At 36.3% G+C, this 25,117-nt stretch overlaps 1 protein-coding gene and 1 pseudogene across 2 annotated transcripts; both read left to right on the top strand.

Annotated features, from left to right (window-relative positions):
* Positions 1-1,706: 1,706 nt before the first annotated feature.
* On the top strand, positions 1,707-6,877 carry LOC132303791 (replication protein A 32 kDa subunit B-like). Of its 2 annotated transcripts, none has more exons than XM_059801216.1 (5): positions 1,707-1,947; positions 2,808-2,914; positions 3,032-3,130; positions 3,219-3,298; positions 6,405-6,877. In XM_059801216.1, the coding sequence occupies exons 2-5, from the start codon at positions 2,816-2,818 to the stop codon at positions 6,406-6,408; spliced, it is 282 nt and encodes a 93-aa protein (XP_059657199.1). In that variant the 5' UTR covers positions 1,707-1,947; positions 2,808-2,815; the 3' UTR covers positions 6,409-6,877. The 2 variants fall into 2 exon arrangements, 1 of the variants encoding a protein (XP_059657199.1); XR_009481333.1 differs by having other exon boundaries at positions 1,734-1,947; positions 2,839-2,914.
* Positions 6,878-17,682: 10,805 nt separating this feature from the next.
* LOC132305814 (small nucleolar RNA R71) lies at positions 17,683-17,781 on the top strand (annotated as a pseudogene).
* Positions 17,782-25,117: the final 7,336 nt, after the last annotated feature.

Genomic DNA, 25,117 nt, shown 5'->3' with positions numbered 1-25,117 from the left:
TTTAATAAAAGAAAATCTAATTAGACAAGAATTATTAATATAAAAAAATATAAAAGAATTTTTTTAATAGAAAAAAATATTTATTAATTGATATAAAAAGAGTTTTTTAAAGAATTTTTATAAAACTCTAACACAAATTACCTATTTATCTATTTATTATGAGTTTTTTAATAAAAGAAAATCTAATTAGACAAGAATTATTAATATAAAAAATATTTACTAATTGATATAAAAAATAAAATAATTTCTCTATAGCTCTAACGATGGCCATCTCTACCTCTTACACCTCCACCCTCTAACGATGGCCATCACCCCTCTCTCTCAACCTCCTACCACCACCCCCCTCTCCCCCCTCTCCACCTACCACCATACTTATGGATGCATATACCTTGGTAAGGCTATGCCCCTAAAACCATATATATAAATCTAATTTAAACAGGAACCAATGTATCACGCAAATACACTCGTAAATAAATAAATATATATATATAATCACACATTGTTCTTTTTGGTTGAATTTTTTTTTAATTTTTTTCAATTAATTTTCATCATGTTGATTTATTTTGAGGGTTGATTAATATTCCAAAAAATGCAAAATAGATTATTTAAAGGAATGGACAAATACCACCTTAATTAGTTTAATGTGATTGCCAAATACATTTATTAGTAATTGTTAGTATTTATTTTTTCATTGGCAAAATAAACACACATTACTTACACTCACTTTGCCTCTTTTGGTACTCGAACCCTCACCATCCACTTTGAGTGATATCATGGAATTTAATGTCGTAAACTAAAAAAATTGTTTTTTTTTTTTTTTTTTTTGAATGAAATTTAAATATTTATAACTTTTCTAACAAAATGTTTTTACTTTAGATAAATTTTGAATTTTGTTTTTCTTATTTTTTGCATAATGGCCAATGTTAAAACATAAATTATATATTAATTAAATACATTATATAATTAATAATTAAATTTTTTAAATGTGACAGTCTCTATAAATACATTTATGAGTAATAGCTAATAATTAAACTTTTCAAATGTTCTTTACAAATATATATTTCAATTAATTACAACTTTATAGCAAGTCACGCCAATTTCTCCATCATCGATCATTGAGTAAAGTTATCCCTAATTGATCAATTTATTAGCAAGTAGGAACAGAGCCAATGAACGCCTAGGGGGGGCATGTGCCCCCTGAGTTGGCCCACACTCTATAATTAGAATTTATAGTTATTTGTTACTTAAATATATAAATTAGATTAATAAAATCAAATGTAGAAACATTAATATGAATGTGTGTATATATAAATATATAATATTCATAAATACCCAATAATAACAATTCATACCATTAATTGATAAGTTTTGCATTTATTTTAAAAGATTATTTGTTTGAAAATCATATATAAAATGTAAAATGTTTAGAAAACTTAAATTTAAACATATATATTATAAAAAATAAAATTACTTGTAATTAAATTTTTTTAATTATTTTATTAATTAAGTTGATTTAGTTAAATATGATAACATATAGTAAGTAGTTTATTTATATATTTAAATAATTTATAAAACATTTTAAAGGAAAAAAATATTAAAAATATTTTCAAAAAGTTTTTATTTATTTATTTGCTTTTTTACCAAAAGTTTTTAAGTGGGTTGAAGCTGGAAAATATCGCGCTTCGGATTTACCCAAAAAAAAAAAAAAAAAAAAAGGAATCTATTTGAGGCCTGCAAAGTTACCCGCAACAAATAAAGTAACAGAACCCAGGTCCGGGTTTGGTAAGCCGGACGCTCTGCTCTATCTTCCCTATACCCTATTCGCGCTCTCTATCATCCTCTACTCCGTAGCGAGTATTCAACGCTCTGTCTTAACGTCTACCCGTAGCAAACATAGCCGAAGCAAAGTTTGGTTGCCTTGAGTGGATTAAATCATCTCAAATCAAGGTTAGATTTTTGGAAAACCCTCATTCGTAATGCTTGCGATTTTTACTGCTTTTGGGTTGATTTTTTAGAGTAATTTTTTGTTCCTTTTTGCGTTTATTGTTGAATTCCATTCAATAATCATGAACTTGAATCATTTATAAATTGTGTATTCTATATATATGGGTATACCTGGGCATTGGGTTTTTAATTTTTAGGGTTTTTTTTATATCAAATTGTTAGTTGATTTTTTAGAGAACTTTTTGTTAATTTTTGTGTTGTATACTCCTGAGTCATTAATCATTTGCATTTATTATTGATTTCCATTCAAGAATCATGAACTTGAATCATGTATAAATTGTGTATATATATTTTATTCTATGTATGTGGGTATCATTGGTAATTTTTAGGTTTTTTATTTTTTTATTTTTATTTTTTTATAAAAAATTGTTAGTTGATTTTGGTTACATTAATAATTATTTGCTGGTCTAACATGATTCTAATTGTTTGGAACACGAGTTTGATTCAAATTGATCATGTATGGGTGTCTATTGTGGGTTTTTTGGTTTGGGTTTTTTTTATTCGAATTTTTTTTTTTTTTGGCATAAGTTTAGTTTCTCTTCAGAATTATTGTTTCTGGTAGAAAGAGCTTTCTTGTTAGTTCAACGCTCCATTTTTGCTGATAGAGTTATTCCAATGCATTCTCAGTGTTTGATCTTTTCCTTGGTTTTAGTTCATTTGTTTAGTTTAGTTTACTGAGTTCATCTACAACAAGAAGTTGTAATATTTTTGTAGGACACATTTCCAATGATATATTCACACACAAAAAAGAAGTCCTGTTGGTTCATTTCTTAATGCATGTTTTTGTTCTATTTCTGATTAAGATGTAATCATGAGCTTGGTGATGATGTTCAGGCCAGTGACGGACCACAATGAGATTGCATGCCACTTCGTTGAATGCATCTATGTTTTCAACAACACTAGATTACGGGTATTGATATTGCTCATTTTAAATTAAATGTGAAAAGTAATGTACAAGGATCTAAGTAAACATTCTATACGTTCTGCTTCATTCTCATTCTGATTTTTGTATTTTTGCTAATTGAAGCTAGAGGGACAGGGTGGTGTCCCTGCTCCAGCCCATATGCTGAATTCATCAGTTAGCAGCATCCCTTCAAAGGGATATCAAGGTGCCCGACCAAATCAGGTACGATAGTTGATATCAGGAGTTCTATACTCTGCTAGTTCATAACTAACACATTTACTCGTCCTTTTGATTTTTTTTATTTAATCAGTTTTCTGGACAATACAACATTGATGGTCTCAAGGGCATTGATCAAATGGTCATAGACTATTTGCAGCAACCTTCATGCTTGTGAGTTATCTATAATGACCTCTATTCTTTTACTTTTGTGTTGTTCTTCCTCCAGCCTATAGGCCATTAAATTACTCTCACATGTGCGCTTCGTGTTTGCGCAAGTGCACACGATAATTTAGGAAGAGATGAATTGGAATCTCTGGTGAAATGTTCTAGAGAGCCGGGTTTCTTAGTATATTGTATCTGAGGTGCTTTCTTAGGTTCGACTATGTGCACCCCAGTGCAAACTCCTGCTATTTATAGGGTTACTACAGAAAGAACTTTTACTCCATTGCCAAGTTAGAGGTCTGCCTCTTTGATTTACTGCATATATGGCCATAGACTAATGGTGGGGGAGAAAGGTGTTTTTATTTTTTATTTCCAGTTGAGAAAAGTAACAAAACAAAGACAAAAAATGCATATTTCTCTTCTACCGTTCACAAACCATAATTACATTGCAACCAAAAAACCAAATTCAGCAGAAACAATAAATTGTAAATGTGTCAAATTGTGGTGATTGATATCAAATAACAATGAAAACAATGAATTCAAACCCAAATTCAACACAACAACCCAATTAGTGCCTCAATCTCGCCATCAGATTTTTATTCCCAAAATCTAACTCACAACATTAGAATTGAAAAGAAAGTAGAAAGTCAAAATAAAACTCACAATTAGTTGAAGACCTCCTGTTACTCATCGATATGTTGTTACATATTCCTCGAAAGATCTCTATTTTGGCTAGTAGCGTTCCATGACAATGTATATTAGGGATGAAATAGATTAGGGAAGTCTGGTTTGCAAGCTGTATTTGCCTCTCTCTGATTTTGCGTCTTTGTGTTGCTGCTTTGCTTATCGCTGAAACATAGGGTTTATAATGGGAAGAGAAACGATGTAAGTGTAGCTGCAGACTCGTGTATAAGTGTGCTTAGTGTGATTTTGTTTAAATCTAATATGAAGGAGTCAACAACAAACAAAACCCAGACATACAAATCAAGAGACCAAACCCAACCAATAGTTGCAGGGCTCCAAGTTGTCACTGAATATTTAGCCGTTGTTTTGTCTTGTTTTGATTCAGAACTAAAATTCTTAGATAGCTTTCTCTGAAGTTTATATAGAAAGCCATTTAACCTTCTTGTTATGTGATCTTCATTGACTTACTCTAAATGTGACTAGTACTTCAAATTTTAGTAAGTGGGTAAAAATGGGACCTTTTTTTATTTTATTTTTTTAAGTGGGAGTAAAACAGATGAAGAAGCTAGACTATGGTAATTGCATTTATGGCAAGGTGTCCTTCTTTGGTTGTTCCTATTAATGGCGTGCTTTTCTTGCATTGATGCCTTTTATCCTACTCTTTACTGAATTGATGCTCCTAAAAAAGTCATTGCTGGACTATAAAGTGAGTTAGAACTTAGAAATAATTGAAGTACTTTTGTTTCTTCAAGTTCTAAAATTAATATTTCATCTATACATATAATAAAAGCATAACCTGAATAACCTGAATTCATCTTAGATAGAATGCTTATAAGGGGCTTATGGTCTTATAATGCTACAAATTAAATTAGACAAAAACCTTTCATATATTATGCAATCCATTTATGATTTTCACAGGATTCAGTTCCTGCCAAATTGTGGAATTCTTAGCACAAAGACTTTACAACCCTCAATTCTAATTAATTATAGACAGAACTTGTTTATTCTTTTATTTTTTAAAATAAAAAATTCAGAAGTCCATCATTTATACCTGTCTTTTACCGGCATGTGTGTACACAAAGACTTATTTTGGAAATTATGTACACAATTACACATATTACAATATATATATTTTTATATATTTTTCCTTTGATAAGGTTGTTAACATTGTCTAATTAGCAGAGGGAGCTCAATTAAATTAATTTATGCGTCTGTCAAACGTAGTTCGGAACTACTCGAATATGGACTTTCATGTACAAATGAAATTATTTATGCTTTGCTCTTAAATTCACTTTCTTGTTACTTTCTCGTATTCTTATTAGCTTAAACCCTTCCAAAGACAACTTTTCCTTATCACCATTGAAGAATATCTGTTAGCTCTCTCTTACAAGAATTTTAGATGACCACAATTCAATACCATTCATTATATAAATGATAAAAATTAATCTCGACAAGCAAGATATTCTAATAGCTCCTCATTTAATATTGCAGTGTAATTTTATATATAGTTACAACTTAATTATATATATACTGTGTCTAATGGACAAAAAGAAAAGGTTGATTTAACCATCTCCTATTAGACAATAGATTGCTGTTAAATTATTTTCTACTGTACAATTTGAATTTAAACAACCTTTATTCATAGTTTTTGAAGTTTACAATATATTTGAAATGTTTATATTTTTGTTTCGAATCCTAGTATAAAGATTACTATGATTATGCTAAATCAAAAGGGCTGGATGTAGGTGTATCAATATTTTGACATTTTTACAAAATAAATAAAGGTTACATTTTTACTAAAAGTTCTATGAATCAATATTTGACATTTGCACTTTAAATCATTATAAAGATTACTATGTTACAATTTTACTTTAAATTAACATTACATTTTAATTATTAGGAAACACTACCAATTGTATCCTACCAACTCCCTAGTGAAAAACTTTTTGAAAAAAAAAAAAAAAAAAACTTACTAGGAAAAATGTTGTAATTTATCTTTTTTATTCTGAATTTAGTTTGATTCTTTATTTTACAAAAATAAATTTTCTACACTTATGTGTGATTGCGAATGACACACTAGGACCGAGTCTGGTGGAATGGACCAAGTTATATTTTCTTGTTATGGGACAATAGTTCTTTTGCTTGCGTGTCCATTCTGGAATTTATTCTCCACTACGATTGTATTGGCTGATTGGAAATCAATAAAGTTGTAATTTTTATTCAATGTAGGACAACTAAAGTGTTGTCATCCTTTCATTCTTGATGATAAAATGACTTTAACTTTTTATATTATTTTATGAATCATCATATTCAATTTTAAGATATTGTATTTCTAATTGGGACACTCTAAAAAAAATTGTGTTGGCCTGCTCATCATATGAATTATTTGGTGGTCATAACCTATCTTTAAATTTCTTGTTTCTCTTGACAGGTAATCTCTATCATACCTAAGAGAAATGTTGTTATAAAGACAAATTGCATCAAATAAATGGAATGCTGTGAAGAAAAATTATTGTTCTAGGGAGTCTACAGATGCTTAAAGTGAGACTGAGTATGGAAAGTCGAAAAGAAAAACTGTTAAGGCTTTGGAGCAATACGAGTAAACGACACAAATGTATAAAACTATCACGAACAAGCTTGGCATAGCCTAATTCCCTGAGCAAAGTGATATTTTTAGTAGTTAGTTCATATTTTGTTTTCTTATGGACATGTTAGTTCTTTTATAGTTTATTAGCAGGTTTTAAATGTACATATCATTGGTAGATTGAATGGAAATACTATACATGAATGTATTTAATAGTTTTTCTTTTTTCATGGACAAGCCATACTGATATATGTATACGGTGTGTGATGGATGTATTTTATTTGAAATAATTAATTGAATTATTTTTTTAGTTTTTACTATATGTGATTAATGGTATTTAATTACTAGTGTATTTTAAATTAAAAAAATTGAAATGTCGATAGATTTATTAATTATATTAGCTTCTTCTTTTTTCTTCTTCTTCTTTTTTTTTTTACAAATTTGCGACCAAATTTTATGATCACAAAAGGATTAAATAGGGTCGCAAAAGGGTAGCTCATTTATGACCAAAAACAACAAAAGAATTGGAGATTTGCGACCAAATTTTATAATCACAAAAGGATTAAATAAGGTCACAAAAGGGTAGCTCATTTATGACCAAAAACAAGGGTCGCAAAAGGGTACCTCATTTGCAACTAAAAATAATGGTCACAAATGGGTAACTCATCTGCGACCAAAAATAATGGTTATAAAAGGGCACCTCATCTACGACAAAAAATAATGGTTGCAAAAGGGGAATTCATCTGTGACTAATCATAATGGTTGCAAAAGCGTTCACGATTTGCGACTATATAATTTGGTCGTTAAAATTCATTTTGGTCGATAATATAATGGTCGCAAAAAAGGGCTTATTAGCGACCAATTCATTTTTTGGTCGCTAAAAACTATCCGCGTCGCAGGTATCGTCGACCACGAGACGACCAAAACGTTTTGGTCGCTAAAGGGCATTTGCGACCAATTTTTGACCTTTTGCGACCAACAATTTGGTCGCAAAAAGCCCAATTTGTTGTAGTGGCTTCTCCAACCCTCAAGGGCAAACTCCATGGAATAAATCTACCCCTTGGTTGATGAAGAGTTCCCAAGCTTGTGTCTCTAGCCTTCTCCTCCTTTCTTCCTCCCTAAGAATAGCCTCTATTGTGATAGATGGATCCTTCTCAAAAAGTGTATCATATTCTATATATAAGTAGGTCAAGTGACACACAAAATGAGCTGGGGTCGTGCACAAAAAATATTCCCCAATGATTGGATAAGGACAGCTTTCAATGAACTGGAAATTTAACTTTTTTGCACTGGAGGAAGTTCGATCGATCGAACCTTGGACTTGGATCGATCGAACATAGCTGAGATCTATCGAACTGAAGTTGGATCGATCCTCAATGGTGGCGCCTTTTTGGATAAAAACAAATCTAAGATATTTCGAAGATATTTTTGGGAAAAGGACAAAAGTGGTTGGTAGGGTATTACAACTAGATAAGATCAATCATTTGGATATGAACAAGGTAGTTCGATCGATCGAAGAATGATGTTGGATCGATCGAGCTTTTGAGATCTTTGAAAATGTCATCATGGCTTAGATTTATCTTGAAGTGCTGAGATCGATTATGTTGGATCGATCGAACTTTGATCTGAGATCGATCGAAGATGTTGAATTCCACCTTTTGCTTCCACTTGGCTCATTTCTTTGATTCATCCCAGAATTGCTTCATTTTTGCTCTTATTTGGCTGAGTTAGCTTATTTTCGGGATAAGTGCCTGAAAATGGAAATAACACGAAATCAATCTAAAACGGTAAAGTAAGATAGATAAAGGTACTAGAATGCCTAAGCTTAAGGGGTTTAAATACGCACTTTTCAGTACTCATGACCGTGGCGATGCCGCACCACCGTCAAGCTTGAAGAGTGTGTGCATTATAAGGCGAGGGCCAAGAGTTTTACATTTATAGAAGCCACTACTACCTTTCACTATAAATCTAGCTAGGGCGAGTAGGGATCGTCCCAAGGGATTTGTGAGGATCGAGCAATGTCGTGGAATCGTTATTAGGGCTAGTAGGTCGAGTGATCAAACAATTGGTTGGTTGAATGATTAGAGAGCAACTAAATTAAACTAAGTGATAGTAAAAGCATGCAATTAAGAGTAAGTAAGAGAGAGAAATCTTGGAGTTTAGAGATCACCACCAAGTAATACATTTCTATACCATTGACAAGTGATTAATGAGGGCAAATGTTGTGTTGCAATATTGGTGTGTGTGTGTTTGGTTGATTCAACAAGCAAGGATGACTAATTAAGCATGTATTGTCTAAACATCATGTGAAAGGCACAATATATCTAAGCAATGAAGCATATATTGTCTAAATAACATGTGAAAGGCACAATAGATCAAAACAAGTCATTAATCATTTCATTAAGCTCACAATCCAAATACAACACAAGGATAGAGACATATGCTACTTGCATTCAAAAGGTTGAAACATCAAACAACAAGCATGTATTGTCCTCCCATTTAACACTACACTACAACTACACTACATCTACATTACTAGCATGAAAATAAATTAGGGGAGAGGCATAATCCATCAAGGAATAAGTATGAACCATCAAGAGAATCACAAAAGCATTCCTTTAAGCACTATGTTTTGACAATCTCTAAATCTATAGCATCAATATACATAGACATGCATCAATAACACAAAATCTAGAGACAAGCACATGAACATCTATTCTAGCATACATAGACATATGGATAGAATGAAATGATTAATTGGAAGTATTCAACCACATAAATCATTGAATAAATAAGATCTATATATATTAAAGTGTCAAAACATCAATTACAACACTAATCCCTCAATAATAAACAAGATTAAAATAAAGAAAGCATGCTTGGGGCTAACTCTAGCCCCAAGAGGATGTCTAGCCACTCATGGTGATATTGCTCCAACCCTCAAGGGCTAACTCCATGGAAGAGGCTTGCTCCTTGGTTGATGAAGAGTCTCCAATGGTGTCTCTAGCCTCCTCCTCCTCTAAACTTCCTCTCCAAGAGATTAAACCCTAGAATAGTCTATATGCTCGAAAAATGCATCATATTCCTTTTATAGGTAGGTCAAGTGGCACACAAAATGAGCTGAGGTCGTGCAAAGAATATTCTCTAATGATTGGATAGAGGACGGATTGCACAAGCTGGAATTTTAACTTTTTCGCACTTGAGGAAGTTCGATCGATCGAACTGGCTGAGATCTATCGAACTTAGGCTGGATCGATCCAACTGGTTAAGCTTTTTGGAAAAGACAAATCCGAGATATTTTGGGGAGATATTTATGGGAAAAGGACAAAAGTGGTTAGTGGGTGGTATAGCTATGGATAGGATCAATTATTTGAATAAGGTCGATCGAAGGATGGTGTTGGATCGATCGAACTTTTGGACTTTATACTTTTGGGCCAAGGCTTGGATCTATCTTGAAGTGCTAAGATCGATCATTGTTCGATCGATCGAACCTTGAACTTAGATCGATCGAACTTTGCTGCTTCCCACTTTTGGCTTCATTTGCTTTCTTCTTTCTCCACTTTGCTGCTTTCTTTGTTTAATCCCAGAATTGCTTCAATTAAGCTCCTATTTGGTTGAGTTAGCTTATTTTCAAGATAAGTGCCTGAAAATGGAAATAATACGAAATCAATCTAAAACGATAAAGTAAGATAGATAAACATACTAGAATGCCTAAGCTTAAGGGGTTTAAATACGCACTTTTCAGCACTCATCACACCCCTAAACTTAAATATTACTAGTCCCTAGTAATGAACTAGAAAGTAAAGAAATGAAATGAATAACTATACAACTATGAACTAGAAAACAATAAATGGATAATGCCACTTTCGTAGGGAACACGATTGCACTTAGCATATGTAACAAGCTTTTTAAACCCCTAGGTTACCCCTAGTGGACAAGTGAAGTCTCGTGAGGGTTTCCAGAAATGGTACCCACAAACATTAAGCTCATTCTTTCAAAAGAGGCACCAATATTGCAAACAAGTATTGGGAGAAAACTACTTCAAGTATGGAATTTTTCAAACATTTCCGAGCAATCTCCCAAAATTTTAACATCAAGCAAGCAAGTATGGTCCTCCACACATCAAGAAAATGATCATGCAAATCAAAATAACTCTAGAATCCTTTTAAGTGGACCGGCATCAAATGTGTTGCTATCTAAGCCAACAAGAATTAATCACATCCTTACCCTCAAACTAGCACACAAATCTAGTACCGATCATCAAGACAAAAAGTGGACCTTTTATTAAAGCTTCATTGTTCTATGTGCGCTTATTCTTTTCACTCGATAATTTTTTTTTTTTGATTAGGATCAAAGATGGAAGCATGGTGCAATATGTTGATCTATTAAGCTTTCTAGCGATTCATGAGGTCGAGCGTTAGGTCAATGACTCCCAAACCAAACGGCTTTAGGGCATTAAGTGTTCAAACACCCCTACAGACTTACAAGCTTAAATCAACTAGGCTACAAATCAAGACAATAACCATCTAATCATTTCCCACTTCTCACCTTTTGGGAGAAGTCCTCACACTTTTTTTTTTTTTTTTTTTTTTTTTTTTTTTTTTAAACAAGTTCAATTATTAACCTAGAGTTTGGGCCCTCCACTTTTCGGCGCAAGAAATTCAGTGCTTGATGAGGCTAGAATCCCGGTTACTTAGTGAAAAAGGGTTGTTATCCACCTTTATCAAGAATGAAAGCTTTCAATGCACTACTAGTCCAATTAGAATATAACTAATTCAATAATCAACAAAGCTTGTACCTCACAAATGAATGCTAGTGTGCGCCGGTACTAGTTTAGAATCCTAGAATGAATCGCAAAGTAATCACAAAATTAGGATGATGTGGACCACAAGTGCAAGCAAGATATCAATCTTTCGAAAAATTTACTCCTAAATGGTATTCATAAGGCATACAAGGAGTATTGGACCCTCAAGTCAAACAATTTTTAAATTTTAAGTAATATAGTCTTCAAAAGATCAAAATCATAGCTATATATGGACCAATCATAGAAATATCCCTCAAATACACAAGTCATGCTTAAAATTTTGAATTTAAAACTAACACTGTAAAGCACCATTCTCCCCAAACTTAAATGGCATAATGTCCTAAATGTGCAAGAGAATAAATGAAAGAGTATACCAGTGCAACTAAGTAAGAATGCTCAGGACTGAAGTATCCAAAGTGGCTGGCATGGCCCCCCCAAACTTGGGATGAACTGTGGTCCTGAAAATTGGCACTTGGATAAACTCATTAGATAACAAAATGGGATAATCAGTGCACAATGGACATGCAAGTGTAAATGTGATAAACAGATAAAGAAATGAGAGAGGCATAAGGGTGGTCCTGAAAATTAGGTAGCACTCTGTCACTGAAGTCACTGTAATGCACCTAATGGAGTCAAACATACAGATATGAGAATATAATCATATGACATCCATAGCAAAAACAGATATATATAAAATAGATAAAATGCAGGTATAACAAAAATATCAAAGCTGACAGACCGGCTGTAAAAATAATAATGTATAGTGACAATAGTAAAGTGTCAAAAGGAGAGAGGGATCATGAGATAGAAAGGACTGAGAGCTCAGGAGGATGAGGTAGGACGGGCAGGTCGAGCTCCGCGGATGTCTCTGGATAGATCTCGGAACATGGTCGCCACATCCGTGCAGAAGGCAGCAAAATTAGCTCTGTGGGCTGTGAGATCAGCTCGGATGGCAACAACAGCATGCTCAAACATCTGCAGACGTACTCTAAAACCGAGGGTCATATCTGGAGTCTCAGGCATAGATGAATCAAAAGAAAGCTCCTGATTCTGCTCCTGCTCATGAATGGGCGACATGGCTGGAGAGTCGTGCTCTGTGTCGTCTGCAGGGCGCTCTAAGTCCATGTCTAAATGCTCGGTAGCTGGATCGACTGGTGCGTTGTCTACTGCGGGAGCTGCTACTACTGCCTCTGCCTGGGCCTGTGCCTCTGCCTGGGCCTGTGCCTGTGCCTCCTCTAGCTTTAACTCTACTGCAGCCATTACCGCGTGGTCCTGTAGTCTGGTAATAATGGATCGGTAGCTCTTGTTCTAGTCCTTCTTAAGGAAGTAACAGGAACCTTTCTCGGGGTGCTCCCGAGGATGGATGGGGTCGCGCTGATCTATGAGAATCTGGGTGATGAAGTGGCTGAATTGAAGAGACTTAGCCCGTCCGGGCGTCTATTTGCTTATGTACTCGTCATACAGCTTCCTCATCATGGTCTAGATGAGCGCGAGAATAGACACCCAATGCCCGGTGTAGAAGGAATAAAGGGCTGTTAGATAATCGCCCCTCCTCTAAATCTTGTGCACGGCTATGTATATATTTCGATAGAGAACGGAATCAGTGAACCATAGGTCGTCTGGAAAGAATGTCCGAGTGGCGAAGGTTTCGCCACTGGCATGGTGACCTGTGAGAAAAACTGCCATGTTGGCATATGAAGGTCTGAATAGCCTCGGATATGTGTCCTAAAGCTCTGGAGTACAGCGGTGTGGACAGCGGCAAAAACGGGCTAAAGAGTCCACTGTGATGGTAATCGGATGGCCATCGACAGAAGTAACCATCTCGGCTGTCGTATGCGGCAATGGTCAGAGGTTCTGGTAGAACAACCATACCAACTGCGGGTAGATAGGCTCTGTGACCGGGGCAAGAATAATGACCAGGCCCCTCTGAATGATATCATGGTAGGCAGATCGGGTCAGCACTGATCTAGAGAAGAAGGCCGTGTCGAACTTTGACTCATGGTCGATCATCATGTGCGCATATCGAGGCGTGGGCCTATCACGCCCTAGATGAGCTGGCTGAGGTGGTATAGGTGAATGCTCAGCTCCAGTCTGCAGTGGAGATGGTGATAGAGTGAAAGCAGGATGAGCCGCAGAGGTGGATGGTATATAGTCATCCTCGGCCTCATGGGATGGTAACTGAGGTGGGGTAGCCTGTGCTGGCTCCCGCTGTGCATAAGAGGGCTCTGCTGGCTCCTCTGTCCGTGGCCTAATATGTCGGGTGGGCCTGTGTTGCCTGTTGGCAATGGTCTTCCTCTTAACCATGGCCTGCAAATAGAAAAAGAATAACTTGCAATGGGAGTTAGTGCCAGAATAAGAAATTGTTAAGCACGAAATAGAAACATGTATGTTAAGTAAACTAGACAAAACAAATATGACATGAATTTATACAAGTGGTAGAATGTGAAACATGCTAAACAATGTAAGTATGAAATGCATCCAATGTGGAATATCACAGGCATTGGGTATAGATATGATAACATGAACATAAGATATGATGAATGAAGTATGTGTGTGAAATCTGTGAAGTTCGATCGATCATAATAAAAAGTCAAATTAATCACAAAAGTTGGATCGATCGAAAATAAGTGAGATCGATCTCATAACTTCGATCGATCAGAGACATGAGTTCGATCGATCTCTCAAGATCTATCTGAGATACAAGTTCGATGGATCGAACTGTACGATGTTGAAAACTCAAGGGTCACAGATTTGTGACTTTAGAAGCATGGGGCCCACACGAACGTGTTCGTGGGCCCAACAACACATCAAATCAACAATACCCATCACTGAACGAGGCCCAAACTCCCAATATGAGATCAAAATCCGAAAGTATGCAAAATATATACACGAAGCAACACACACATATATATATGGAAATACAGTGCTTCGAAGCTCAACAATGGTGGATTTGATCATGTAATAAGCATGGATTCGACATCTAAAGCATGGATACATGAAATCTAAGCCGAAAATCAAGCATGAGGTTACGGATCTTACCTCAAATGGATGGGAAGAGACTAGATGAAGAGAGGAAGATGAAATCCGAGATTTGGAAAGATGAAAAAACGATTGAAGCTCGCTGATTTCGCCGGAGGTTCACCGGAAATGACGATGAAGATGGGTGCACAGTGGCGGCGACAAGAAGAGCTAGGGTTTGAGAAAGGGTGAAATCGATCTAAATAATCGATCTTGAGAACCCTCGATTCTATTTTTAAAAAGATTCCCGACAGAGTTCGATCGATTAAACTTCAACTGAGATCGATCGAACTTTGATGAACTCTCTTCAAAGTATTTTTGGATTTTTAAAATTTTTGAAAATTGCAAAATTAAAATTAAAAATTGGAAAATAAAATAAAATAAAATATTTTTGGTTTTTTTTTTTTTTTTTTGAAAACTTTTTGAAAAAAATAAAATAAAAATGAAATGAAAATAAAATAAAAATGAAAATATGTTTAGATTTTTGAAAATTTGAAAAGTCAAAACAAAGTCAAAATAATAAAATGAAGAACTGAAATCGATCGAAACAAGAGTTCGATTGATCAGACAGAGAGCAAAAATATACCGGTTTTTGGCTCAGAAAATTGACTAAGTGTTGGAACTTGAAGATCGATCGAACTTGGAAGTTGGATCGATCGAAGAACTTTTAGATCGATCTTGGAATGTTTTTATCGATCAGACAGAGAGGTGAAATATGCAAGTTGATGCAAACTCAAAATTATTCTTAGTGTTGTATCATGAGATCAATCGAACTTTGATGTTGGATCGATCGAAGATCTCTTGATCGATCTAAGAGTTAGTTCGAACGATGGGACAGTGAGGTGATTTGGATGCAGGTTTCTGCAGGTCAAAATTTTTTCGAAGTGTTGGATGTAGAATGGAGTTCGATCGATCAAACTCAAGTTTGAGATCGATTGAACTATGCAGAATGCTCATTTATGACATGAAAGCTTATGCCATCCTCACCAAAGTTCTTTGAAATGCATATGAACCAAAAACAAGTATCTAGACTGCGCAAGAAATGAAATGAAAGATAGAAATGAGGGAGGAATAGGGTTTTGACACCCTACGAAATGTCTTTGCTAGTCTTTAACGTCTCTAGCAAGACATTGGGCTCTTTTAGCTCAGATCAAAGATCTTATAATGCATCCCTTCCTTGTTGGGGTGATAGATGCTTCGAACTCCACCCAACAAATGGTTCTTTGAAGAACTTGTTGGATTAAGCTCAAAAGAAACCTTTGGTCCCTTGTCTATGCAATCACAACCTTTGGGCTTCCATGCCCTTTCAAAGCAAGAATTTGAAACAAGATTTTGAGAATGCAAGGTTGAAGATGATCCTTTGGAAGTTTTGGTTTTACACAAAAGCTCATTTCCTTGATATTAAAGATCATGACATTTATCTATAACATTAACCTCTCCTTCATATTTGTCAAATGAATTAGGTGTGGGATTAAAGATATTCAACTTCACCTTCATGTGGCCAAATGAGATCTTCATTATCCCCATCCTACTATTGATGTTGGCATTGGCAGTTGCCAAGAAAGGACGGCCAAGGATAACGGGAATTTGGCTCTTAAGATTGGGGACCGGTTCCGTATCTATGACAACGAAATCAACCGGGAAGAAGAATTTGTCAATCTTAATCAAAACATCCTCAATTATACCCCTAGGCTTCTTAATGGATCGGTCGGCAAGTTGCAAAACTATCGACGTCGGTTTCAATTCACCTAGGCCTAATTTGACATAAACCGAGTATGGAAGAAGGTTAACACTTGCTCCTAAGTCAAGAAGCGCCCGATTAATGGTATGATCACCAATAATGCATGATGTAGTGGGTGAACCGGGGTCTTTAAACTTTGGAAGAGTGTTATGTTGCAAAATTGAGCTTACTTGCTCGGTCAAAACCACTTTTCTTAGTGTTTGGCTCTTGTTCTTCCACTTTTGGGTGCACAAGTCTTTCAAGAATTTGGCATAAGCCGGAATTTGCTTGATTGCATCCAAAAGTGGAAGATTAACTTTCACTTGCCTAAACATTTCCATGATTTCATTAGTTTTTGCCTTTTACTTGTCTTTTGAAATGGATCCTTTTAAAGTATCCGGAAATGGAACTTTTGGTTCAAACACTTTTTCAAAATTTTCTTTTGAACTCTCTTCAACACAAGAAGTTTTCAAATTATTTTTCAACAAAACTTTTTCAACATCATTTTTCAAAATTTCTTTTTCAAACACATCTTTCAAAACTTTCTCATTTACAAGATCATGTATATGTAATGAAAGAGGAATGGGATGTGAAACAGGACGGGTGACAACTTGAGGTTGCACCGGTTCACTCTCTTCATTGGACATTCCAACTTAATTGTCCACAATCCTACCACTTCGCAAGGTAGTCACCGTATTAACATGTTCAATAGTGTGGCTTTCCGATGAGGAGTGGGTTTCTATAACACATTGTTGCTTAGGTGGGGGCATTAATAGGCATCTTTCCCTTCTTTCTTGCATTGAGAATGCTTACTATTTGCCCTACTTGGGTTTCTAGCTTCGTAATAGATTGAGAGTGAGAATGAAGCAATTGAGTGTTAGCCTCTAAAGTGCCCAAAGCATTCAAAACTTTCTCTTCAAAGGCGGGACTTCTAGTATTACCTTGGGAATAAGATTGGTTAGGAAAATGAGAATTAGCAAATTGATTCCCTTGTGATTGATAAGGTCTATAACCTTGGGATCCTTGGTTTTGAAGTGGAGGTGGAATGTACTTCCCTTGAAAACCGCCTTGGGAAGGGTTTGAGCCCTCTCCTTGGTTTTTTCAAGAGAAATTCGGATGATTCCTCCAACTTGGATTATAGTGAGTACCATAAAGATTATTCCCTTAGTTCACAAAAGTTGTATTGACTTGTTCATCAGGTTCATTTTTCACTTGTCTGTGAGGACAGTAAGAAGTAGAATGAAGAACACTAGAACAAGTCATACATGTTTCATTTGATACACGATGAGAATGGTTAGGGAAGGAAGATACTTGGGTCGCCGAGTTTTAGTTAATCAAAAATTGATCAAACCTTTGAGATAAAGTCGACTTGATGTAAGCCAACACTCTTCCTACCTTGTGAATTTCTACCATTCTTAGATGATAGTATTCTATGTAAAGAATTTTCACTCATGCTCTCATAGAGATGCCACACGTCATCCTCATACCTATCAATGTATGAGCCACCCATGGAAGCATCAACCATACCCTTATAGTTGTCCGATAAGCTTTCAAAGAAGTGTTGAACTAATTGTCATTTGGGCATGTCATGATGTGGAAACTTCCTAAGCAATTCATTGAAGCATTCCCATGCCTCACGAAACGTTTCTCCATCCCCATGTGAAAATTCTCAAATTGAGGTTCTCATGGCATTGGTCTTTGAAATCGGATAGTACTTCTTCAAGAACTCTTGTTGCATTTCTGCCCAAGAAGTGATTGAAAAAGGCCTAAGATTGTTAAACCAATACTTTGCCTTGTCTTTTAAGGTGAATGGAAAAAGTTTGAGTCTTAAAACCTCTTCCGGCATATCCGTATACTTTATGGCGGAACATACTTTAAGAAACTTATCCAAATGCTTATAAGGTTCTTCACTTGAAAGTCCATGATAGTTAGGAAACATTTGAATGGTTTGTGGCTTAATTTCATAATGATGTGCTCTAAATGGAGGCAATTGGATGCATGTAGGTGCATTATACTCATTAGGCACATAATAGTCTCTTAAAGCAAGAGGTGGATTAGCTACTTGAGGTGCAACATGAACACCTTGGTTTTGAATTCCTTGATTGTTGATAGGAGGTTGTGGAGCATACATTGGCCTTGGCATTCCATATGGAACTTGGCCTTATTGTTGTGGTGGTTGGTGAATGAATGGCCTAGGCATACCTAATGGTACTTATATGTTCTCATTGTGCACATTGGGATGAAGGATACCTTGTTGGTCTATGTGACCAAGGTCCTTAACATGATCATTATTATGGTCATCCATTGATAGATTGGCTCTATTTGAACTTCTTCTTCCCCTAGGATTTCTAACGATAGATTCAAGATGCAAATTAAGAGGGACAAAAATTGGTCTCAATGAACGACGTCCATGCATGCACAATGCAAAACACAAAGAAACACAAAGAATGACAAGCACTATGCCTTCACAACAATGCAATTAGACTTCTTCCACAAACACTTAATTCATACTCCCATTCTTTAACAACAATGATGCAAGACAATTAAAAATAAGCCTCCATGTGGGCTGACGATTTAACTAAGGGATTGACTAAAAAAAGAATTTTAACTTTTCGCACTGGAGGAAGTTTGATTGATTGAACCTTAGACTTGGATCGATCGAACTGGCTGAGATCTATCGAACTTAGGCTGGATCGATTTAACTGGTTGAGCTTTTTAGGAAAAGACAAATCCGAGATATTTTGGGGAGATATTTATGGGAAAATGACAAAAGTGGTTGTGGGTGGTACAACTGTGGATAGGATCAATCATTTGAATAAGGACAAAAGTGTTCGATTGATCGAAGGATGGTGTTGGATTGATCAAACTTTTGGACTTTATGCTTTTGGGCCAAGGCTTGGATCTATCTGGAAGTGCTGAGATTGATCATTGTTCGATCGATCGAACCTTGAACTTGGATCAATCGAACTTTGCTGCTTCCCACTTTTGGCTTCATTTGCTTTTTTCTTTCTCTACTTTGCTACTTTCTTTGTTTAATCCCAGAATTGCTTCAATTAAGCTCTTATTTGGCTGAGTTAGCTTATTTCGAGATAAGTGCCTACAAATGGAAATAATACGAAATCAATCTAAATCGGTAAAGTAAGATAGATAAATGTACTAGAATGCCTAAGCTTAAGGGGTTTAAATACGCACTTTTCAACTCTCATCAGCTCATCAGCCATGACCCATTGTTTTATATTCAATTATTCATTTTGAGGTTGTTGACATGTTCATATATTCACATCTCCTTAAAAATCAGTTTTAAACCTTTGTTTCCGAACTAATTCATGAGGGGGTTTGAGGTTTAGGTTAAGCCTCAATATTTTTGGCATATAGCAGGTCTTATAGCAGCTTTTCGAGTCAATTCGGTCGTCGAAATGTTAGTTCAGTAGACCAATGGCTTTTAGGAAACTCATTGCACAGTAAAAACTAATTTCCAGTAGCCTTTTTCACTGTTCAGGACCATTTCGGTCGACCGATGGCTTATTTCGGTCTACCGAAACAACCTCCCCTTAAAAATATGATTTCAGCAAAATTTTTGTCCATTTCGGTCGACCGAAATAGCTTGTATACACACAGCCTCTTTGTTATGTTTTAGCACTGATGTTCCAACTTCAAAATGTCATAACTCCTTCATTTCTAAGCCAAATGGGGTGATTATTGAGCCTAAACTCAAGGATTTTGAGTCAAATTTTCAATGGTACCAATGCCATTCTCAGATTCAAATCACAGTGGGAGTTATTCAGGTTTTAGTAAGATAAGGTCAGTTTTTGCTTAAACCTGGAAAGGGTATTTTTGGGAAATTCTTGGCCAAAGTTCTTAGAACCTCTTAAAATGTTGTGAAATGATTAGATTAGGTTGTATTCACCTTGTTTGACTTGTTTAGAGTCAATTCTATCTTTATAATTGTGAATTAACCATTTTGCCCTTAATTAACCGATTTTACCCATTTTAACTCTAGTTTCCTCTTTCGTTCTCTTTAAGTTCTGTGACTTCATGGAATGTCACATTGGTGTCCTAGAGATGATTTATATCTTAAAGGACTATGGTTTTATCTTTTGCTTCTGCATTTCAGATCCATTTTCGGGTTAACTTTTGGGTCATCACTGACGCACCGGGTTGAAAAACTTGGGCCGTCACAAGGAGGTTGGGCGTCGGCTACCCTCTTCATAGAGCTGGCTTCAAGGGCTAGGGAGCCGGCTCCATGAGCAATTGAGCCTGCTCTGTGGTTTTGAGAGCAGACTCTCTTGTTTTGATGCGTTCTGGAATGGTTTTGGGCACTGTTTGGACAATTTGGGTTTTTTGAACTGTTTTGAATATTAATGAGGGTTTTATATATTAAATCAAAGTGTATTAAAACCCTAGGAGGCATAATTTATCTCTATATGCTAATGGATTTCACAGTGTGGAAGTTTAAGTAATGTCGCACACTATTGACGGCTATAAAGTATTTAGTTGCTTAAACTTATTTTAGCAACTTGGATGACTAGAGTATGATTTTTAAAGTTGTTTTGGATGCATGATAGGGTTTTATACATATTAGATTTTGTTATGTTTCTCCTGGATTTTAATTGAGAAATTATTAAATTACATTCTGTCAATTACATGGAATTAGGTGTTGAATTTTAATTGCTGAATTATTATATTATATTCTGTAAATTACATGGAAGTTAACCTGGACTTTAATTAAGGAATTATTAAATTATAATATGTCAATTACATGGAATTATGTGTTGGATTTTAATTGCTGAATTATTATATTAAATTCTATCAATTATATGGATGTCATGGATTGTATGCACCGGTATGGGACGGTGGCATACTAGGGATGGTTTAGCTCAAAACACTGACCTACCCTATTGGAATAAGGGAATGGATTGTAAAGATTAAATCCTAGTTATATTTTGGTCAGATCAACTGAGTAAGTTGAGTGACTACATAGATTAATTGTTACTTGCGGTTAAGTCAGATCAACTGAATAAGTTGAGTGGCTAATTGGATTTTAAATTGTATGTTAGATCAATGAACAATTGAATGACATACTCTGGTTTTGGACGGAATTTAAATATATGATTATGGTACTACGAGATGAGCTTGAGTCTCAGGCTCGTTGGTTAAGGAGCGTATATGCATTAGGATGCATATATGCTCCCTAACCAAGATGCATAGCTGGCTATGACGGTTGTGGTCTACCTTGTTAGGTCTATGTACTCATGCCCACCACTGGTGTGTTTTGGATGTTACGTTCTATTCAGGTTGAGACCCTCTTTGTAGTCCAATGAGAGTCCCTTAGTGTGGATATATATTTATTTATGGACTAGATAGATATTGTTGAGATATCTATGATGTATCTGCGTATCAGGTCTCCGTTTGGATTGTAGTTAGAATAGAACTTATTCGTGAGCCTGACCCACTCTTATTTTTCAGGTGTTCGACGATTCCAGCCTTAAAGTTTGATCGTGCTAAGCGAAGACAGTCACTCATTCATCTGTTAACGTAGGACTTCTCTCTATGTTTTAATTTGGGATTTTATTTTCAGTTATTCAGTTTCAGTTGGGATTTTGGCTAGGGGTCCACTGGATGGATTCCCGAGTTATACTCTTGGAGGTTTTGGAAGGATTAGATTTTATTAATCTTTATTATTTGAGGATTTTATATTTAGAATTCCTTCGGCTTTATTATTTATTCTTTAATTCAATATTTTTTTTTTTTTTTTTTTTTTTTGTATTCTTGCTTATTTATATATTAATTGTTTGCTATTCCCTCGGCTTTCTACTTGGGCTTAATCAACCTATATCTCAGAGTCGAGGGGTATCACAGTTAGTATCAGAGCACTCCAGGTTCAAGTGTCTCTAGGATATTTCGTATTAAGACTTCTGCGCAGCGTTTTCTCTTGATCAGAGCTTAAGTTTAGGATTCAATGTATTCCTTTACGATCCGTTTAAATTGTACTGACGTCTATCTTTCTGTGTTAACAACATGGTTAACGCTAGAGGAGGACTAAACATGTAAGGAAACAGTCGACAAAGGAGAGCGGCACGTAGGCAGCAAGAACGCCTGCAGCGTCAGTAAATGAAGGAAGAGCAACAAATGCCTAGGTTTTAGGATGATGATGTTCAATTACAAGAAGAGTAGGAGGAGGTTCAGCAGGTTTAGGATCGAGGAAATCCGGAGTATCCTCCTCATATCAATGACCTCATTGCTCAGGCTATAGAACAAGGGTAACAGTTGTACTTTGGAATCAACCACAGATTTAGCAGGCACCGATACCAGCATCGGTTGTTCCAACTTATCCACCTTTATCAAGAATGAAAGCTTTCAATACACTACTAGCCCAATTGGGATATAACCAATTCAATAATCAACAAAGCATGTACCCCACAAATGAATGCTAATGTGCGCCTGTGCTAATGTAGAATCCTAGAGTGAATCTCAAAACAATCGCAAGATCAGGATGATGTGGACCACCAACGTAAGCAAGATATCAATCTTTCAAAAAATTTACTCATAAATGGCATCCACAAGGCATACAAGGAGTATTGAACTCTCAAGTCAAGTAATTTTTAAATTTTAAGCAATATAGTCATCAAAAGATCAAAATCATAGCTAGTCATGGACCAATCATAGAAAATCTCTCAACTACACAAGTCATGCTCAAAATTTTGAATTGAAAGCAAACACTGCAAATAACACCCATTACCCCCAAACTTAAATGGCACAGTGTTCTCAATGTGCAAAGAGAACAAAGGAAATAGTATACCAGTGCAGCTAAGGCAAAGAATGACCAGGACACAAGTATCCGAAGTGGGTGGTACAACCCCAAACTTGGGATTGACTGTGGTCCTGAAAAGATGGCACTAGGAGAAGAGCTGATCAGAGAACAAAGGGGATAATAACAGTGCACAGTGGACATGCAAGTGTAAATGGGATAGGAAATGAGGTAAAGAGAGGAGAGGAATAAGAATGGTCCTTAAAAATTTTGGGTAGCACTCTCTCACTGAAGTCACTGAAAAGTACCTGATAATGGAGTCAATCACAGATAAATATATCAATATAATAACTTGAAATCCAAATATATCATACATACGATAAAGAAAATAAAAGCAGTATAAGGTACAACACAGTGTCTGGCCAACAGATTGGCCGCAAAAATAATAGTATCAATGCCAAGGTAACAGTCAAATAGCACAGCTATATAAAATGATGAAAGAGATAGAGATATAGATCAAGCAGAGGAGGTCGGTCTGGCGGGGCGTAATCCTCGGATATCTTTGGAAATACCCTGCAGCACAGTCAATATGTATGAGCAGAGATTAGTCACGTCTGCTCGGAGAGAGATAACCGCATCCTCTAATGTTTGGATACGCTCTCCTAAGCTAGGTGTCTAGACTAGAGCATCAGGATGACTGGATCATGAAACTGAGGTACATCCTGACTCGGCTCCTGAGATTGTAATGGTGACCCTGCCGGAGAGTGATATGGTAACTCTGCTGGAGGCTCTTGCTCTAAGTCTATATCCATATGCGCGTCCGCAGCCACCAATGGCTCTGCTATATCATTTGCCGCTGTTGCTCTTGTTGCTGCCTGCTCCTCCATCTCTACTAGCTCTGCCTCTACAGCCTCCTCAGCTGCTAAGGCTGCCTCATCCTCAAGGCTCCAAATAAGAGCATTGTAGCTCTTGTCCCAATCCTTCTTGGCATAGCGGTAAGCACCTATCTCAGTATACTTTGCCGGATGGAAAGGGTAGTGCTGATCTCTAAGGATCTGAGTAATGAGGTGGGCAAATAGAAGGAATATGGCACGCCCAGGCTTGGCCTTGCTAATGTAGCTCGTATACAGTCTTATCATGACACTCCAGTAAAGTGCAGGAACAGAAAACCAATGGCCAGTGTAGAAAGCGTAGAGGGCTGCAAGAAAATCTGAACGCCTCTGAATCTTATAGCCCGTTATAAATACATTTCGGTACAGAACCGAATTGAAGAACCATAAATCATTGGGCAGATAAGTCCTGGTGGCATATGTCTCACCATCACTGTAATGGCTAGTCAGAGCAACGGCCATATCTACGTCAGATGGCCACCAGAGAATAGGATTATAAAGGCCGGGAGGGCAGACATGTGGGCATCAAGAGGATCTGGCCAATGTCTCAACTATGATATGGATGAGGTGGCCATCTATAGTAGTCCGCAGTTCCGATAGGTTACTCGGGGCCGGCCGGAGGTTCTGGTAGAACAACAGGACGAGCCTCGGGTAAACCAGGTAGGTGACTGGAGCAAAAATGGCTGAAATGCCGCACCGCTCAATATCATCAAAGGTCGCCCTGGTCAGAATCGACTGGGAAAAGAAGGCAGTGTCGAAGACTGACTTATGTGCCATAGTAAGGTGTGAATATCTCCTGCTAGGTTTATCTCGGACCTGGCCGGGCAGTGCCGGTGGTGATGAAGGAGGTGGTTCATGCTCAGCCTCATCGGCCGATGAAGAGGCTGAAGCAGAAGAAGAAAAGCGCTCAGACTGAGCTGGAGCTGGCTCCTCTACTCAATGTCGCACTTGGCGCTAATACTACCGGTTGGCAACAGTCTTTACTCGAACCATGGCTTGCAAAATAAAAGAAACACTAGCAACTGTAGTCAGTAATAGGAATAACATATGAAATATAGAATTTAAAGCACACAAATGAAACATGTTTATCAGGTAAAATAGACAACTCAGAATAATCGACATGAATCTATGCAAGTGGTAATACAGCCAGGCATGGACAGTGAATGTTCAAATAAGTGAAGCATGCTGAGCAATATAAGTTTGAAAATGCAAAATGATAAAATTTAATCGATCAAGGAAAAGATGAGATCGATCCAAGTTGGATCGATCTAGACATAGTGAGATCGATCTTTCTCTGATTGATCTGAGAACAATGTGATCGATTGAACTCTACAAAAATATGAAAAGTCACAGATCTGTGACGTGGGCAACACGAGGGGC

The sequence above is a fragment of the Cornus florida genome, unplaced genomic scaffold, assembly GCF_030987335.1.
Source record: "Cornus florida cultivar Cherokee Brave unplaced genomic scaffold, ASM3098733v1 CherokeeBrave_3.0.0_Hap2_Chr04, whole genome shotgun sequence".
In the NCBI taxonomy this organism is placed as follows: Eukaryota; Viridiplantae; Streptophyta; class Magnoliopsida; order Cornales; family Cornaceae; genus Cornus; species Cornus florida.
Note: the sequence above shows the minus strand (reverse complement) of the source record. Positions and strands in the feature narration are given on the sequence as shown.